Genomic DNA, 14,174 nt, shown 5'->3' on the forward strand with positions numbered 1-14,174 from the left:
TATATATATATATATATATATATATATATATATATATATATATATATATATGTTTTCTATGTTTATTCCAATAAACATTTTAAATGTTATATTTATTCTATGCTTGTGAGTCGAGTGATAGTTTTTGTGGATGAGAAATATTCATGTTACTGAACTGGTTTTCTTGAGTTGTGACTGAATATATAACTATTCACAAATTAATTAAGTTCTCTGTTAATCAGAGTGGAACATCAGTAGATCATATCAATCAAATTATTAAAGTGCTCGTCACTACATTATACATTGCAGAGGCATCCTCTACCACAACTTGAACAGAATTTCTTACTCTCTGAATTGTCCTTTGTCAATCAAGACAATTGCATAATATGTATCAGGTGGGTGTGAACAAGCACTACTTCATATAAATATCAGACCCTTATGCACAGTCCCACAGTACCATTCTGTGAAGCCGAACTCTTTCAACTATTACAGTTGAAATCATTCATATCAGGACTCTGATTCATATCCTTGAGAGAACTTGAAATGCTGGATTCATGAACCTGACAAAGGTTAACCAAACTGATCACTGTCTGCAGTTCTCCTGCCCAGAGAGATTTGTGTCTCCTTGCTATGTGTTTCTGTGTGTGTGTGCAGCAGCTACTGTTCTGCTAACAGTGTGTGGAAACCTGCTCATCATCATCTCTGTGTGTCACTTCAAGCAGCTCCACACAGCAACTAATATGCTTATCCTCTCTCTGGCTGTGTCAGACTTCATGGTCGGGTTATTTGTGATGCCATTCCATTTAAGTCGCTTGACTGAATCTTGTTGGATTTTTGGGTCAAATATATGTGTGTTTTTTGTTTTGATCTCCTTTTTTGTCACAAGTGTGTCAATATATAATGTTGCTCTTATAGCTGTTGATCGATATTTTGCCATCTCTAACCCTTTTCTCTATATTGAAAAAGTATCTGTAAGTAACACTTGCATTGTAATTATGTCTATGTGGATTTTTTTGATGTCTTATAACTCTGCTCTGCTTTACTTTAATGGGACATCAACAGGTCTCATAATGTGTCCTGAACAGTGCCTGATTGTGTTAAATGAGATGTGGTCTCTGGTTGATCTTGTGTTTACTTTTGTTATTCCTTGTTCTGCTATAATCATATTTTATGCTATGGTTTTTGTTATTGCCAAGAAACATGCCACTGCTATTAGAGATATTAGTGTTCAGGGCAAAGACTCAAAGAACATGGCAGACTCAATGAAATCTGAGAGAAAAGCAGCAAAAGTTCTCAGCATTTTAGTAGCTGTGTTTCTGGCCTGTTTATTTCCTTACTTTGTTTATGCTACAATAAGTAATGCTGTAGAAACGCAATCATTTCACAATTTGGTGATCCTTCTATATCTAAATTCTACTATTAATCCAATGCTTTATGCTTTGTTTTACCCATGGTTTAGGAGGTGTGTTAATATACTTTTTACTTTGCAAATATTCCAGAAAGATTCTGCTTTGATAAATGTCCAGTCTTGAATTAAATTACATTAAGGATGTAGGAGGACTGTCTGATTTATCCCAATAACAGCACTTATTATTTTTTAATAGGGGCAGGGGCACTTCTGAAAACCCTAGGCTGCCTGGACAGGACCGGGGGAGTGCTCCTGTATTGGCCAGAGAAGGTGTGTCGTATTGTCAAAGTCAAAGTCAACTTTATTGTCATTAAGACTTTACACAAGTGCACAGCTGAACGAAATTGCGTTTCTCCAAACTCCAGTGTTAAAGCACCAGAGCCCAGAGTGGCCGCTGCAACTAGTGCGCCGCCGATTACGCAGAATGGGGGGATAAACATAGAGATAACATTGGGAGGAGACAAAAAAAATATGACCACAGATTATTCTCACGAACAGGACAACAGTCTGTGTGCATGCAAAAAATCCCCATAACACAGACAGTAAGCAGTGAGAGGCGTGATTCATTCAGAGAGGGAGGGGGGGAGCCAGAGGCCTGGCACAGAGTTTTTGTGTCAAAGTTCGCGGTGGAAGGCGAGAGCCATCTCTGACAGTCTCTGTGTGGGGGTAGGAGCAGGTAACCAAGACGACGACCTTCTGTATTTACCAAATTTTTTTACTTGAGTAAAAGTACAAAAATATCTGCCTTCAAAAATACTTAAGTATTAAGTAAAAACTTTTTTTCTTAGCGTCACATCAAAACCCCTACGCCAGGGATGTCAAAGTCAAATACACCGAGGGCCAAAAAAACTAATTTGCTACAAGCCGAGGGCCGGACTGGTTCAATGTTTATTAAAACATATTAAAATGATTGCACATAGCCTATTGAACCAAGACTTAACACAGTGTATATTATTTAATGCTTAAATGAATAAAGCAGTATTTTCTTATGGATCTGTCAGTAATTTCAAGTGAAAATATTTTTCAACAAGCAAACATGAATAAAGTAATAAAGGTTTGAAAAGTGCTGGAATTTAAGCTAAAGTACTTGAAAATGCTTGAAATTGTAACTACTTCGTTTCACAACAAATAGCTATCTGACTGAACAGTTCTCTTTTATTACATTAACAAATACGAGCCTCTTGTAATTCCAGGACAAAACGTGAGAGAACGTGAAGACGTTAATATTGGGAGTTTTGAAAATAAACAACCATTAAATAATGTGAATAAAAAGCGAATTATTTCAAATCATTTCGAGTATATGTATAAATGTTTAACTTAAGTTTAACGTGCTGGGAAATATTGAAATGGACCTTGAAAGTGACGTACAAGTGCATTAATTCCACCTTATAAAGGTGTATGAACCCTGCAAACATGACTTTGTTCATTGCGCTGAGGCGCGGCACGCGCAAAGTACAAAATTCGAGAGATGCACGACCTCGCGAATCGACAGCGCGCGAGAGGCTCGCGCACAAGCTGAGCCACTGCGATTACGTTATTTTCGCCGCGCTGACCCTTGCCGCTTGTGCGCGCTGCAGTGACTTCGCGGGCTACCGTTGCATTGTGGGGAATGTAGTGTTTATGCGTGCAAAACACCAGCGGGCGGCTGTGGCCTGCGGGCCGGTGTTCTGTCGATTTTTCCTACCCATCGAAAATTCATACCAAGGCTTACTGCGCATGCGCAAGTCGCTTTTACGTCACTATTTTGGTTGCCGCCTACTACACCCATCGATTTTTCCTGCCTGCTAGCGAATTTCAACAGTGCAGTACTATTTATAGTGCTTTCAATAGTGCAGTAAGTTAATTTCTTGTTTATAATTTCTTCTTTGTTTGCAATTGCAATGTTTTCAACTGTGCATTAAGTTAACTAGTTGATTAAAATGTTTTAAACAGTGCCGTTTTACTATCTGTTATTACCTATTTATAGGGACTTGGATATTTCCGCATGATAATGATTGAGCAAAATAAAACTTTTATTTAAAAAAAATATTTGTTTTGGCGCTACATTACAACGTTTCCATAAGGTAAACAAACTACAGAGATACGTCTACAATACTACTTTTTAAACGCTGATTTGCGCTACATTACAACGTTTCCATAAGGTAAACAAACTACAGTTACGTCTAAAATACTACTTTTTAAACGCTGATTTGGGCTACATTACGACGTTTCCATAAGGTAAACAAACTAAGAGATACAACTACAAATACGTGATGCCAACGGACACGGTAGGAAAATTCGACAAGGTAGGAAAATTCGACAGACTAGTCTATAAATACTCGCTGCCAGCTGATACGGTAGGAAAATTCGACAAAGTAGGAAAATCAGACAGAACACCGGTTCTAATAGTAATTAAATATCATCCAGGGGGCCATAGATAATCAATTCACGGGCTGGATCTGGCCCGCGGGCCTTGACTTTGTGCCCTACGCCTACTCGATCAACAAGTGAACAACGAAACAGTGCTTTACATTTGCCTAGCAAACACAAAATACTCAAAACTATATTATCTTTAAGTAAGACCAAGTGCTTTTGAAGAAAACACAAAAAGCATTCATTGAAGTTTCATTATTTTATTTTTCATTTATTTCGGTTGTTAAAAAACGAATAACAAATAAACACCATCACAACTGATGAAAATCAATAAAAACACAACTGATAAATCATTCACTATAAACATTACATTTGATGAAACATTACCTAAGTTTTGAAGAGGTGATACAGTATATGAAGAGGTTATACGTTGTCCACCACATGGCGGGACAGGGAAGCCTAGCATGTAGAACTAGAACTGTGTGCAGCCCAACCAACTAAACTCATATTAAACTTGGCCGAATAATTAATAATAATTAATATAATAAGAATAATTTTAATAATTTAACTTCGCCTCCCTCATAGGAATGAATTGGGAAGTCCGCTTCGCTTGGCCAAATTCGCGTGCATGTGTCCCCGGCTTTAACATGTCACGTCCAGCCCCTCCCTCCTCCCTGGTCCCGCCTAGCTCCCCGCTCCCATTTGTTCCTCCCTCTGTCTGTCACGCCCTCGTCATTGGTCACACACACCTGAGTCTCGTTTCACCGTCTTGTTTCCAGTGTATAAAAACCCCCTAGTGTTTTGCTCCCGTGTCGGTCATTGTTAGTAAGTGCATCCCTCTGTCTTCCTTGCCCTTGCTCTGTTTTGCCTGCCGTACGTGTTCTCTGTGTCTGTTTCAGCTTCCCGTTCAGTCTCTTTGTATTCAGTAGTTTTCTCCTCTGTATTATTGTTCAGTTTAAAGTCGGTGGTGTCCTCATGTTATGTTACTGTCTGTAGCCAAACACTTTACGTTAGAGTTGTTAGCTGTTCCTGTGTGGTTAACCCTGAGTCTTATGTTAGTCAGTCCTCTGTGGTTTTTGTTCTGTCTTACAGTTATGAGTGTTTGAGTTTTGTATTAAGTCAAGAGTGGTTCTGTTGTGTTGTGGTTCTGTTTTGCCGTCTTGTTGTTTGACGTTTCTGTGACGCTGGTTTTCGTGTACCTGTTAGTCTTTTCTGTCTAGTCTGTTCCTTGTTAATTTTATTAAACTATCTATCTTGCACTTGTGTCACTCCTGCTATCTCCCCGCCCCGTGAATCGTTACATAACATTTGATGTGGGAGTCTCCTGTGTTAAACTGGCGCTTAGCATCTCCACAGATTGCAATTTGGGTACTAGCACATTGCTTTGGATAAAAGTATCTGTTAAATGTAGTGTATTTCAATGTGATATACATGGACGTAATTTTGATTTCAAAAGTGGGGGGGACATGGATACGTCGCTATTTAAATATTTGGTTTTAACCGTAAAAACTGGGGGGGGGGACCAAAACCGGCTTTTGAAAAAGTGGGGGGGACATGTCCCCCCCCCCCCCCCCCCAAATTACGTCCGTGGTGATATAATTAACCGGGGTATATAAACCACCCTGTTGGTAGTACTCATCTAATGGCGAACTTACCTCGATGTGTTTTTTCAAGTTTGACGGCGAGTTCATAAATGATGACGGCGATGTGTTCTTCGGAATGCAGAGGAGACACTTGAAGGAATACGAATCATTTTTCTTTTCGAGGAATTAAAACAATTCGGCTAAATAAGGCCAGGGGTGTTGGGGGAAGCAATCTGTTGCAGCCATGTCAGATCCACAGCCATTTAGCGTACAAATCTTAATCTCTTACTGAGTGCTGATTGGTTATAGTCTGTGACATGGTACACTTTGACCTTTCGGTATTTATTAAGCGTTGATTTAAAAATAAAAAAGGAACGAGGTGTTTCTGTAAATGTAACATAAGTGTAAGTGAAAAGTAAAAAGTTTTTCTTTGAAATGTAGTTAAGTAAAAGTATAAAGTCTTACCAAATAAAAGTACTTGAGTAAAGTACAGATACATGGAAATGTTACTTAAGTACAGTAACGAATTACATTTACTTCGTTACTGTCCACCACTGCGTATTGTGAGGGCATGTGGGGTCCTGCACAACGTTGCACACAGGTATGCTGTGCCATTGTTACAGGACAAATTAATGCGCAGCAAAATCATAGCTACAATATAAAAAGGTAAGAGACAGCATTCAATTTTTAACCAATTCTTTTATTGAGTGGCTGATGCTAGTGAGCGCATCACTAATATTTCTTAGGTACATTATATAATTCTGCCAGTGTGCGTTGTGCTGACCCCACAGCATTCATACATGCTGTCCCACTCGGACCTTTTGCGCTTTTCCGTAATGCCAGAGGACAGCATGTCAAACAAGCATTTTTTCCACCCCTCTACCTCATTCAGGAGCGTCTCCACTTCACATTCGGTGAAGTTCCTCTCCATTCCCCGTTTAGACATGGTTTGTGATAGATCAGAGAGGAAACTCCTCTGGTGCAGGGCAAATTTAAATTAATTTGCATATTTATAGAGGGTGTGTCACAGGAGGAGTCAGCCACTCTCTCATGTGCGCTCTATTCCATGTTGACTGGGATGTACAAAAGAAATGTGCATGGATTCCGGTGTAAGCACGGTTTGATACATCCGGATTTTTTTTGCTTACGCCATTTTCGGGATTTGTCCGTACGCCAGGTTTCAGTAAGAAATCCATGCAAGTCTTTCTACATAAGGCCCTAGGACACATTGAACAAAGACTCAGCAACCTGAGTATTCTTCTCTGCTCTTTATAATGGCAGCTGAACAGGTGTGGTTCATTTGGCTTGATTGGCCCGTTGGCTCCCTCTGGTGTCCGGTGTTGGTCTGGTGCTGCAGACAAACCTTACAGTGGTGGAGGAGAAAACCAGGAACTGGATCTGGAATAGGACCAACACACACAATGCACATGGAACACTGTAAATAACAAAAATACTGTATATACACTGTAATTAATCTCATAATAAAGTTTAATGGGTCACAGTATACATTGTTATGTTCCAAATTACACTCTAGTATGCACTGAACATAGTTTGTGAGTGTCATTTAATCATACCCGTCAAGTCTCCCATTTTGGCCGGGAAACTACTGTATTTTACTCCTCTTTCCCGTCGTCCTCCCGTATTAATATTTTCCTGTATTATAATAATAATAAATGTCACTAGCCTCACGAGAATGGCAACCTGCAGTAGCCTGAGTGTCATTTCTCGCAAGGTTAGTGCTTACAGCAGGAACAAACCCAAAAAACAAATAAGAGATGGATGAATGTAACGAGAGAGAAGGCGTTCCTACCAAAAAAGTGAAGACTTCATGTAAATATCTTGAAAAATTGGACAGCGATGTCCTCATTTGTGACTAGAAATTACACCGAGGCAGACCTGGTAATAAATGCTAAGGTTAAATGGCAATGTTGTGTGTGAAAAACAACGTTGCTTTCACCTTCTATGATGACTTCAACAAATGTGTAGCTGAGAATCTGCCCAGAATCTGCTATTGCACAAAAATACGCAGCTGGAAAAACCAAGGCTACTTATCAAAGTGTAATGAATCAAAGGGGCGGGTGTGACACAACCGCAAGTATTAGAATAATTTATTAAATGAGACAGGCAACAGATCACACAAAAGAAAATAACTAGACAAAGAGGTAAGTAAACTATGGTGAACAAACAACAGACCTATAAGAATAACTAAACAGAGTTCAAAACATGCCACGAAAGACCTCTATAAATATAGAAACACAAAGCGCGGACACGACATAAACAGGACAGAACCACAGCACTAAAACACAGACCAACAGATAGAAGCATGAAACAATAGCTAGACACATTAACTAAACATATACCAATACTCAGAAACATAATTGCTAGAAACATTAACAGACAACTTGAAACGGGGCGGGATAGATCAGCAAACACGGATACATACACGCAGGCATACACATGAATCAAGAAGGAAACACGCTATTACAAACTAAACCTATAAGGAAAACAAACTGAAAGAAAGAATAACCAGAAAATCAAACAAAGAAACAAGATAAAACAAGGAAGACAAACCGTAACTAATCCGACCAACACGGGGAAGACGTGAAGAGACCGCACAGGCTACAGGACACAGAACGCGGAGAGGGGAAAAAGCATACGGAAGAACAGGCACCGGGCAAACACAACACAGCGAACTGAAACAGAGGGGAATATATATATACACTGAGACAGGGGAGCGAACGAGACACAGGTGCGGGCACTGAAGACAGGGGTGTGAAAGACAGAAGGGAAACCAAGGAAACAGGGAAACTAGGTGGGACCAGGGAGGAGGGCGGAGCTGGACGTGACACAAAGGTTAGTTGAGTCAAATTAGGTATATTGTGTATTTTGTAAGTCATTGACAGGTAGTTATTTTAGATTTCTTGTAAATTTGTCTTAAAATATAAGGGGTCCTGGACCTTGGATGGGCTGGGAATGCTCACAGCAACCAGCAGAAATTTTCCCTTATTTTTAAATTAAAAACTTGACAGGTATGCATGTAATAACTTGAGAGGGACAGTAGAAATATGATGCAACCAGGAGGATACAATTAATAATGCATTTTTATCTCTTAACATGTTACAATATGTCACCTAGGAGGAACAGGACCTTATGCTAGACTGCATAAACTACAGTCTACCTTGTTTCTGTATCTGCAAATACTACACTAGTCTCATAGGGGAGTGTTTAATTAACTTCTTTCTGCAGAAGAGCCCCCTGCTTGAATGCATGAATTAGATGTCAAATCGGTATGTTTACACTTTACAATTTCTATAATCCCTGTACACAGAACACTACTCAGCTAGGTTGCGATGCCTCATGGCATTTGGTTGAGGTTGCAACCAAACGTGACTGTTGGTAGAAGCTTGGAGTCGATCGTGGATGGAATCAATGCTCTACGCGTGAAGTTGAATCAGTTGAAAGACCGCTGACTTAAGAGGAGTTTGTGTGCTCAAATGCTCAAGGACGAGCTCCTTGCTAAATTCTTCATTCTGTTTATCTGCATTGGCACCCAAACAAATCTCTCACAGAAGGTTGTTGTCTTGGTTACCTGCTCCTACCCCCACACAGAGACTGTCAGAGATGGCTTTCGCTTTCCACCGCAAACTTTGACACACAAACTCTGTGCCAGGCTTCTGGCTCCCCCTCCCTATCTGAATGAATCGCGCCTCTCACTGCTTACTGTCCATGTTATCAATGTTTGTATGTGCTATGGGGATTTTTTGCATGCACACAGACTGTTGTCCTGTTGAGAGAATAATCTGTGGTCATATTTTTTTGTCTCCTCCTAGTGTTATCTCTCTATGTTTCTCCCACTTGTACAATGTATGACAATAAAGTCTGATTCTGAAATTGACTACATCCCCCCTAATAGTCTGGATGATCTGACTAACCTCCCAATCCAGTCACAGTCCTTACCTCCCTACACTCGTCATTAGGAGAAATGTAAATTCTCAGGCTCTATCAGATGATCTAGCGGGGTACCTATGTTATGATATGTTTAAGCTATCACTGGTCTAACTCTGCACTTCCATTCGCTGACCCCTGAAGGCTGATTATCAGTAGGGACTCTCTCTATTACAGGCTCTTCACTCTTGGGTGAGGAACTTGCACTAGTAGACTGAATGAAAGGTGCCACCCCCATAGATTACATTTCTACGTTGAAGCTTTCCTCACTCAGCACACCATCCTCGGTTTTCTGGTGAGAATTTTCTTGATCTACCTTCTCCCTCCTGTCTTCTCCTGCACTCATCTCGCTGGAGCGATCAGGGTCCGTCTGATCTGGTTTGGATAGAGGTACAAACAGGTTCTAGTTTTCCTGACATAGTTGACTCCAACTCCACAATCCTTCAGGCCTGCTACTGATATTACATTCCAATTTACACATTAAATCTCGACCCATTAAATTTAATAGACATGTGGTTGAAATAAAAAATGTGTGTTCAAATGTGGTGTTATGTCATTTACATCGGAGTCTCTCTTTTTTATAACTGAATCAGTGGCGCCGCTATCAACTAAAAACTTTACTTTGGTGCTGTTAGCTGTTAATGTTATTTTTGGCAAGCCTTGCGGCCCTTCATTAAACCTGTTACTTTCCTTTTGTTGTCTTCTCTTTGTGCTCCTGTGCTGTCCCGCCTCTCCGCTGCCCGTCAATCTCCAGAGCTTTCATTCTCCTGTTCAGTGTCGTCTTCATTTTCAGGACAGTCTCTTGCAGTGTCCTGGTTTTCCACAATTGTAACCATTGCCATCACCCCTTCTTCTTCCTCTTCCTTGGCGCTGTTGTATCTGATGCACCAGGCACTGATGATGTCGCTGATGTCTTTTCTCATGCTCATCAGGATGCTCATCTCAGGTGTGCTTCCCATGGGCTGACATCTGCTGGTCCATTAGCCCGCTGCACTGACGTCTCAGTTCCATAGGGGTCAGCGTGACTCTGGTCAGTCTCACTAGGAAGTCGATGATGGATTCTCCATCTTCTTGTTTACAGGCAGCTATCTTGGCTATGTTGACAGTGGCTGGGTATGCAGCTTCCAGCCTTGTGACCAGGCACCTAATCATTTCTCTGTTGGGTCTTCCTATCTGGCTACTAGAGCTTACCACTCAGGTCGGTAGAGTCGAACGTCTCCCGGTGTCCTGTCTCAGTCCATCTTGGTGACCTGGGGGCCAAGCTTGACCACCAGCAAGTGCCTCAGTTCAGATTGGGTCGACCTGCAGGACTGAATGAAGGCCATGAGTTCTTCTCTGAAACGTTGTCCTCCCATATCTGTTGGTTTGCCCAGGCCCTCTGCCGCCTTCATGATGTCATCTGCTGTCCAGTGACAGTGGACTCCTGCAGGGCCTGCTACCTCAACCATCGGGAAGGTCACTGCACACCCCGGGGTGACTAGTTTGAGCATCCCCTCTCTCCATTCGCTGCTTCTTGTGTGCGATGCCACAGAAGAAGCTGGCGGGGTGGGGGGTGGGGGAATGGTGGCGCATTCCATTGCCTGGCGTGCTTCTGCATACGGGGCCGACAGGCCTGCTAGATATGGTGGGAGCTGTAAATCTTGGGCTTGTGGTAGCGGTATAGGTAGGGCAAGATCGAGGTTGGGATCAGCTACAGTGACACACTAAGAAACATTATTCATACATTTTTAATCCCTGCCTGTCTTTTTTGTCTTTTCTCAACTTCTTCAAGCCAGCATTTAGCATTTTCTTCCATATCTTCTTTATGTTGAAGACTGGTGCTGGATACGAAGCTGATGGTGACACTGGTGCACGTGGTGCAAGCTTCCTGCTTCCTGCCGACGCTGCTTCCTGCCGACCGACGCTGTTGCGGAGCGAATTTTGAAATTGTTTTCTAAAGTATAATCTATTTACGTGCTAATCTTTACCTTTTGCATTCCTAGATAAATTTTACAGGTTTTATTCCGGCCGCTGACCAACTTTCTGCCTTCACAAATCAGCTAGCGTAAGTTTATATATCGGCTAGACACGGTAAGTGTTTTGATTTATTCATGGCTGGTGTTGGTTTGTTCCCGTGTTCGGAGTGTGGCATGTTTAGTCTAGACCCTTTCGCCACTGATAGTAATAGTGATAGTATTTGTGAGAGGTGCCAGTTAGTTACTTCTCTTGTGGTGAAAGTGGAAAGCTTAGAGCGACGCGTCCACTCATTATTGAGGGATAGAGAGACAGGGACAGGGTCTGTAGTAGGTGTGGACGCGCCAGGGAGAACTAGTCCCTCCGCGACTCCGGCGATAGAGCCCTCACAGCGGGGTGAATGGGTGACGTCTCGGCGGCGTAGTCGGAGAGCGAGGGCTGCAGCTACCGCTAACGCCAGCGCTAGCCCACCAGAGCACCACTCCCCGGTTCACGTGTCCAACAGGTTTGCCCCGCTCAGTGTTACACCCGCTGAGGAGACTCTGGTCATAGGAGACTCTATAGTCCGACACGTGAAAGTAGCTGTAGCTGTAGGGGCACCAGCGGTTACAGTCAGCTGTTTACCGGGAGCCAGAGCGCCGGACATTAGTGGCAACCTTAGATTGTTAGCTCATAGGAGGTTTTCTAGGATAGTGATTCATGTAGGGGCCAACGATATACATCTGCGGCAGTCAGAGGTGACTAAGGCTAATGTTAAAGAGGTGGTTAAATTAGCCCAGACGATGTCCGATGCCGTAATCTGCTCTGGCCCCATCCCAATGCGGCGCGGTGATGAGCAGTACAGCAGGCTCACGTCGCTAAATCGCTGGATGTCCAAGTGGTGTTCAGAAAATCAAGTGGGCTTTATTAATAATTGGGAAGAGTTCGAGGGCAAGCCTGGTCTTTTAGGCAGGGACGGTGTCCACCCCACCCGGGATGGCGCTGCCCTGTTATCTTGCAGCATAGCCCATAGCCTGTTAGCTAGTCGGCAGAGTAGCACTAGGAGCTGCTGACTGTCCAGGGTCGCGACCAGGCCGCAGACTAACGGGTTAAACCTGTCTGCGAGCTGCTTAGAGGCGTCACCAAGTTCCCTTAGGATTGAAACTGTGTCTGTGCCCCGGGTTAAACTAAATCATAAGAAAATAGTCCGCCCGAAGTTTTTAAATAATATTCAGACTTCACATCAAATTATTACAACCTATATGACCGATCTGAAAATTGGATTAATCAATATTCGATCGCTCAACTCAAAAGCAGTTTTTGTAAATGAACTTATAACAGACCAGAAAATTGATATTCTTTGTCTAACTGAAACGTGGGTTCAATCTGGTGATTATTTAACTCTAAACGAAGCCACTCCTGTGGGATATAGTTATATACATAGACCTAGACTGTCAGGCAGAGGAGGTGGAATATGTATAATCTATCGTGATTGTTTAGAAATTCATCAGAAATACTTAGATATCTCAAACTCATTTGAGATGCAGTCTATTAATGTAATTAGTCCATCTGAAAATAAAAGTACATTCTCCCTAACTAATGTATACAGACCACCAGGGCCTTACTCATATTTCTTAAACGATTTCACCGATTTTGCAGCAAATTTAGCAGTATGTAGTGACAAAATAATAATGGTAGGAGACTTTAACATACACTTTGATAATGCGGAGGATCCGCTGACAAGGGCTTTTACTTCTATATTGAACTCTGTTGGCATTAAACAAAACGTAGTAGGACCTACACATTATCGAAGTCATACCCTAGATCTAATATTAACGCTGGGTATCGACGTAGATAATATAAACATACTCCCGCAAACCGTAGCAATCTCCGATCATTATTTAGTAAAATTCGATTTTCACCTTAACATAAATACCCGCCCGTCTCCTCGGCAGTGTATAAAGCGCTCAATAAATTCATCAACAGCAACACAGTTTATTGAAACCCTCCCTGACTTAACTGCTTTAGCCCACTCGCCATCCGATCCAGGAGAGTTAGATAGTCTAACCGACTACTTAGAGAATACCTGCAGATCAGCTCTAGATATAGTAGCTCCACTAAAATATAAAAAAGCTAGATCCAAAAAGCTCGCCCCATGGTACACCGACCAAACTAGAAACTTAAAACAAATAGCACGTAAATTAGAGCGGAAATGGCGATCTACTAAATTGGAAGTATTCCACTGTGCCTGGAAGGATAGCATTATTGACTACAAACGGGCACTCACTAAAGCACGCTCAGCATACTTAGTCTCACTGATAGAGAAAAATAAAAACAATCCTAGATTTCTTTTTAATACTATTTCTAAACTTACAAAAAATCAAGCAGGCACAGAACCTCAGATTCCAGTAAACCTCACTAGTAATGTATTTATAGATTTCTTTGATAATAAAATAGAGAATATTAGACAAAATATAAAACCCTTTATTAGCAATACAACTGGTATGTCATCTGGTTTGGTTGATATTGATTTAAATTACATACCGGGAGAAAAACTTGATGCTTTTCATCCACTCCCAAAATCAGAATTAGAGAAAATAATTTCTTCCTTAAATTGTACTACCTGCACATTAGACTCAGTTCCCTCAAAGTTATTAAAAGAGGTATTACCAGCTGTAACTGAACCTCTTCTAACTATAGTTAACTCATCCATTACAATAGGTCACATGCCCAAATCATGTAAATTAGCAATTATCAAACCTCTGATCAAGAAACCAAATCTTGATCCGACTGTGCTATCTAATTATAGACCCATTTCAAACACATCATTTATATCTAAGATCATAGAAAAAGCTGTTGCCCAGCAATTATGCCTATATCTGCATAGGAATAACACATTTGAAAAGTTCCAATCTGGTTTTAGGCCCCATCACAGTACTGAAACAGCATTAGTTAAAGTAACAAATGATCTCCTC

The 14,174-nt window shown here is 41.4% G+C and overlaps 1 protein-coding gene across 1 annotated transcript; it reads left to right on the forward strand.

Moving 5' to 3' along the window:
* Positions 1-533: 533 nt before the first annotated feature.
* LOC143522460 (trace amine-associated receptor 13c-like) lies at positions 534-1,511 on the forward strand. Its single transcript, XM_077016183.1, has one exon. It carries the CDS (start codon positions 534-536, stop codon positions 1,509-1,511), a length of 978 nt encoding a protein of 325 aa, XP_076872298.1.
* Positions 1,512-14,174: the final 12,663 nt, after the last annotated feature.

The sequence above is a fragment of the Brachyhypopomus gauderio genome, chromosome 9 (genome assembly GCF_052324685.1).
Source record: "Brachyhypopomus gauderio isolate BG-103 chromosome 9, BGAUD_0.2, whole genome shotgun sequence".
In the NCBI taxonomy this organism is placed as follows: domain Eukaryota; kingdom Metazoa; phylum Chordata; class Actinopteri; order Gymnotiformes; family Hypopomidae; genus Brachyhypopomus; species Brachyhypopomus gauderio.